General features: G+C 49.9%; 2 protein-coding genes across 2 annotated transcripts; one reads left to right on the forward strand and one right to left on the reverse strand.

The window, feature by feature from the left end:
* Window positions 1-909: 909 nt before the first annotated feature.
* LOC136531349 (uncharacterized) lies at window positions 910-3759 on the reverse strand. The gene is made up of 6 exons (XM_066524014.1): window positions 3145-3759; window positions 2997-3055; window positions 2702-2771; window positions 2474-2596; window positions 2242-2370; window positions 910-1632 (listed from the first exon to the last, which is right to left on the reverse strand). Exons 1-6 carry the CDS (start codon window positions 3661-3663, stop codon window positions 1195-1197), a joined length of 1338 nt encoding a protein of 445 aa, XP_066380111.1. The 5' UTR covers window positions 3664-3759; the 3' UTR covers window positions 910-1194.
* Window positions 3760-3885: 126 nt separating this feature from the next.
* LOC136531350 (exosome complex exonuclease RRP46 homolog) lies at window positions 3886-5128 on the forward strand. Its single transcript, XM_066524015.1, has 3 exons — window positions 3886-4234; window positions 4381-4481; window positions 4951-5128. Exons 1-3 carry the CDS (start codon window positions 4009-4011, stop codon window positions 4990-4992), a joined length of 369 nt encoding a protein of 122 aa, XP_066380112.1. The 5' UTR covers window positions 3886-4008; the 3' UTR covers window positions 4993-5128.
* Window positions 5129-5153: the final 25 nt, after the last annotated feature.

Genomic DNA, 5153 nt, shown 5'->3' on the forward strand with positions numbered 1-5153 from the left:
CATGGCACATGCTGTGGACGACGTGCCAGTCGCTGTATGTCGACAGCGTAGAGAGCCGAGACCCAGTCGGTGCAGAGGCCGAACCATCGTGGGGGGCTCGGCGGGCACGAATCCCGAGGCTACCGAGACCCCGAAGCGGACGGCCGAGGCTCATAGGGAGCAGTTGGTCTTTGTACGTTGATTCCGAGGCTATAGGGACCCGAACATGACTCTCCACGCCGCGCTGTCCTTGGAGTAGGTGGGGTTAGGTAGCACAGTGCCGCATGGGTGTCCGTCGTGGGCACAGTGCCGAGCACAGCGGCCGGTAACCCCTGTCCCGTCCTGTCCCGGACGGCATGGCGTCGATGTGACTTACATCTCGTCGGCCACTCCGCTGTGTCGAGCCGTCGTTCGGCTGATATCGCGGGAGCGGTTGAACGCGTTAGTTGGACGTGACGTCCTGTCGGAGAAGTTGGTCAAGGCGGAGGCGACGGGGTTGTTGCCGAGCCAACCTCGAGCGAGGCGGAGAATTAGCACCTCGTCCGAGCCTTGCATGCGGGGCCTCGAGCGAGGCGGAGAATCAGCACCCCGTCCGAGGCCTTACGGGCGGGGCCTCAGGCGAGTTGGGGTACTGTTCAAGGTGGGCCAGGCGGTCCAGCCGAGTCTCGGATAAGGTGGGGGTTTGCCGGTAGTTGTCTCTTGACTTCGATTTTTACAGGGTCTAGGCGATTTTTTTCGATTCTTGCTTAGAGGACCCCTTTTTATAGTACCGAACTGTTCCTAAGTCCTGATTGACAGTTAATGATGCTCATTTGTAATTGTAAATATTCATATTCTTTTTCTATAACCTTGTGAAAGATACGTTAGTTTGGCTTCGAACATAATTTGACTTCGAACAAACTTTGGCACGGAGGAAGTAGAATGCAAATGTTTGTGGAGGAAAATAGTAAAAAGATCAAAACAAATGCCAATTAAGGTTACAAAGTGTTTAAAGTGGCGCAGTACCGGATTGTTACATTGAACTAATAATATATCAGCCATACATTTGCAGCATCGCTCTTGTATATTGCCCTAACCTCACTTAAGGCCGTACACTGCCTCTACGCAGTAACAAGACCATCTGACCAGGTGACAAGCTTGTCCAAAACTCGATTCAGGGAAACCGGAAACTCCTGTTACAATGTGGCAAGGGCAAACAACCAACGCAATAGACAACTACTTCCTTGGTTTCTTGCTCCTGTGTGAATTCTCAGGAGTTGAGGCATCCACCTTGCGTTTCTTGGCTAGTTGCTTCGCTTTTCTTGCAGCCACAGCGGGTCGCTTAGCTTTGTGAGCACTCGCTCCAGTTTCATTAGTTTTGCTCTGCTTCCCTTTGTTGCTGGGCTGCTGGTTCACTTTCACCTTCTTCACAACACCAGATTTGCTTGATCTCAGGCCTTGATACGACAAAGCTGATGCCTTTCGTTTGGCTTTCTCACTGCCTTCATTAGATTTGCTGCCTGGTGTCGAAACCTCCTTGTGTTTTGGTACACGACTCCTTTTCTGGACTTCCGTTTTCTTTAGTGTTGTGTCCACCGGTTTTGCATGAGTGAGCCTCAACAGGCGATCTCTTATCTTCATATCCCGTTTTCTTGCAATAGAATTAGCAGCTTCCTGCATAGCATATATCACAATGTCAAAGGTTCTTGCAACCGCTCATATTTGCAGATAATGTATCTGAAAGAGTTATTCAAAACATACTTCTTATCAGGACAGTTAGGGAGTTATTTAGGTGTAAATATTGTATATTAATTGGATTGTTAACCAAAAAATGAAATCAGTTTTCTAGTAGCTAAAATAAGAGAAGAAATTATTTAACAAGCGAGCTGTCCCAAGTGAAGATAAACCATGCCCACTGTTGCAAGCTGCAGCATGGATGATCCAAGAAAAGCTTTGTTTGCATAGAACCCAGGAATCGAGTAAAAAAGGCGGTTTCAAAATTTAAGATCCATGTTTATAATTGATATTTTAGCGCCGATATATAGTTCAGAAAGGAAGCCTTGCTATTGTACTTTCCTTTGTAAATACCACTAGAATAATTCAAGAAGGGGTCATCAGGAGATGGCATTGTTACTAACACTACAGCTTTCAAGAAATGATTTGCAAGATTGCGTAGCATACAAAGAAGTATGCTAATCGACAGTTCATGTACATTGCATAGACTAGTTGGCTGATCAAATGGGCCACAGTAATCCAAACGAAAGAGTGAGATACGAAGTTTACCCTTGTTTTGAATAAAACATACGCGATACCCTTCCCAAGGCTTGAACTTGGATCTCTGATAACACGTATAGCCTCAACATCACCTTCTGATCCACTGGAACTGCAGAACACCTGGTAGACCTCTTCATCCTAACATGTCACAAAGTAAGTCTAGGTTAATGTAGGCAAAAACGAAATACTGTTTTTTTAGAAACTAAAGAAACCATAGTATAAGAATGAACAAATTGCTCACCTTTACATCAAATGGAAGGTTCCCAACAAACACAGTCCTCTTTCTGTCATAAAGAGGCCCTTCTCCTCGAAGTTTCTTACGAGGGGGGCATGCCATATCAACACGAATGTGATTGCCACCGAACTAAAAGGTTACAAGATTCAGAAAGAACAAGAAGATATATCAATCAAGGCACATAAATTTGTAAACTATCAATCATGTTTTGAGCTGTATAACAGCCAACCTTACCAGTGCCATATTATGAGACAAAGCAGCGCGTGCAGACTGCTCATCTTTGAAGACAATGTAGGCATGCACACTGCAAAGAATACAAGCAAATATGAATATGGAGAACCACTAAGCTTAAATCACGCAGTAATTTGGGCATACTTTAACCTAAAGCTGTTAAATGCCATGTGCTTTAAATCACTGTTTCACTGCATATACTAGGCTATATATAGATTCCGGCAACAGAATGAACAATGCAAGTACATAACTAACTAGATGAAGAACAACAATGATCCAGATGCAAATGAGCACTCACTTATCGACCAATTCATTGACCTTCCCCTGTAAAACGGCCCCTCTTCTCGAAAGCTTGGTCTGCAGGAAGCACGACACCAAACGAATGAGAAACCTTTCCACCCCAACCCAAACAAAGAAGAAGGCGATGGCAATGGCACTGTACTGACGTCGACCAGCGGCACAGAACGGATCCTGACGGACTCGATCTCGCCGAACGCCGCGAACTCCTTGGTGAGCACCTTGCGCTTGGTCCGCAGCGGCAGGTTCCCCACGAACGCGGTCCTGAGCAGCTTGCTCTCGTCGTCGAACTCCTCTTCCTCCTCCTCGGCCCCTACCGCGGCGTCGTCGGGGGCCTTCCTCTTCTCCCCCACTCTCGGCGGCTTCTCCGTGCCCGCGCCTCGCCGCCGCTCGCGGCCGGCCTCGAGCTCGTCCCGCTTCCGCTTGGGCCGCGGGCCTTCCTCCTTGCTCTTCTTCTTCTTCGAGGACGGGTCGGCAGCCTCGGCGCCAGGGCTGGGCTGCTTGCGGAGGAGCGTCGCGGCGGGGGCAGGGGCAGGAGTCGCGGCGGGCTCCTCCGTAGAGGCCTTCCGGCGGAACGGGTTGTCCGCGGAGAAGAGGGAGCGGATGGCCGCGGCCGGGGAGTCGCCGCTCGCCGCCTCAGCGGCTGGGTCCCTGTGCTTCTTCGCCATCGGCGGCGGCGGCGGCGGGTCTCCCGATTCGGTTGCGGTTGCGGGTTGCGGCGGGGTCTCGTGAAGAAGAGGGCAAAAGGGGGAAATGACTTGTCCTCCTCGCTGGGCGGCTCGGAATAGACGTGGGGTTGGGAAAGCCTCTGGAATTTCCAGCCGTCCGATGGAGCACCGACGGCTAAGATTAGTCCGTGCTCTGTACAACGGCCACCGAGGCTAGGCTACCCTTCCTGTTCCTGAGCGAGTCGGTCGCGACAGGGGAGGAGGGGTTAGGGTTCTAGCGCTCTCTGCTTTCTCCCTGCGCCGCCGCCACCGCCGCCGTGGACGACCGGAGCGGAGTGGGAGGGGATGATGGAGGGAGGTAGCCGCGCGGAAGGGCGGAACCCGAACCAGCTCCGGCCGTTCTCCTGCACCGGGAACCCGCTCCACCGCGCCCACGGCTCCGCGCGGTGGGCGCAGGGCGGCACCATCGTGCTGGCCGCTGTGTACGGGCCCAAGCCGGGGACCAGGAAGGGGGAGAACCCCGAGAAGGCCTCCATCGAGGTCGTGTGGAAGCCCAAGACCGGCCAGATCGGTACGGTACCCCGCTCTTCCTCTAGAGTTCACTTCGCCCCGCGGCTGCGCGTGCATTGGCGGCGATCAAGAGGGTGTTTCGTGCTTGCAATGTCGTCTGTTCCCGAGTAACCACGTGGTCACTGAAATGGCGCGTTGTTTTTGCAGGAAGGCAAGAGAGGGAGTATGAGACGATACTCAAGAGGACGTTGCAGAGCATTTGCTTGCTTACAGTTCATCCTAACACCACCACCTCTGTCGTGCTTCAGGTAATGTCGCCCCGCTGGCAGCTGCCATGCTAAATTTGCTTCTGTTGTTCTGTATACAGTTCCACCATTGCTGTTAGGTTGTGTTTGATACAGAGTATAATGCAGCTAGGTGCATTATATAGTAAATCCTATGTAGTACTACTTTTGGCAAGCTGATGGAAAATCAGTGAACGTTTTTTTAGTATTATTAGAGTTAATTATATCAATCACACTGCAAATGTCATAAACAAAGTAAAATGCACCTCTCAGTTCCCTTATTTAAACCTTAATAACTAGCTTTCCTAGTGCATCCCCAGGGTGCAGACTTGATGTGCTTATGAGGGAAGGTACAAATAGTTACTAGGATGTCCACTTCCAAAAACTCTCTGGCTAATCATCTCTTCAAAACACACCCATTGTGCATGCTCTTATGCTGGCTATCGTTGTTCATGCTCATGCCACTTACCCATCGTTAATCTTGTTTCTGCAGGTTGTGGGTGATGATGGCTCTGTATCTTTCCACATGATGTAGCAGTAATATAGTTTGTCTGCTTTATGCCTATTGCATTTGTTAGCCTGCATTCTAATTAAAAACTTCAATTTTTGGGCTAGTGACTGTTAGGTTGATTTATTGATTTTTGGATAAAATCGCTAGCATCAATTAGGCAGTAACTTATAGGGAATATAATGCAT

This window comes from Miscanthus floridulus, unplaced genomic scaffold (assembly GCF_019320115.1).
Source record: "Miscanthus floridulus cultivar M001 unplaced genomic scaffold, ASM1932011v1 fs_329_4, whole genome shotgun sequence".
Lineage (NCBI taxonomy): Eukaryota > Viridiplantae > Streptophyta > Magnoliopsida > Poales > Poaceae > Miscanthus > Miscanthus floridulus.

Excerpts from the sequence above, each read along its gene's own strand:
- LOC136531349 (XM_066524014.1), bottom strand. The coding sequence starts at position 3,663 with ATGGCGAAGAAGCACAGGGACCCAGCCGCTGAGGCGGCGAGCGGCGAC. Across the intron at positions 3,056-3,144 it reads GTTCTGTGCCGCTGGTCGAC|ACCAAGCTTTCGAGAAGAGG; the intron begins GTCAGTACAGTG and ends TGCTTCCTGCAG. Across the intron at positions 1,633-2,241 it reads ATGTTTTATTCAAAACAAGG|GAAGCTGCTAATTCTATTGC; the intron begins GTAAACTTCGTA and ends TATGCTATGCAG.
- LOC136531350 (XM_066524015.1), top strand. The coding sequence starts at position 4,009 with ATGATGGAGGGAGGTAGCCGCGCGGAAGGGCGGAACCCGAACCAGCTC. Across the intron at positions 4,235-4,380 it reads GCCCAAGACCGGCCAGATCG|GAAGGCAAGAGAGGGAGTAT; the intron begins GTACGGTACCCC and ends TTGTTTTTGCAG. Across the intron at positions 4,482-4,950 it reads CCACCTCTGTCGTGCTTCAG|GTTGTGGGTGATGATGGCTC; the intron begins GTAATGTCGCCC and ends TTGTTTCTGCAG.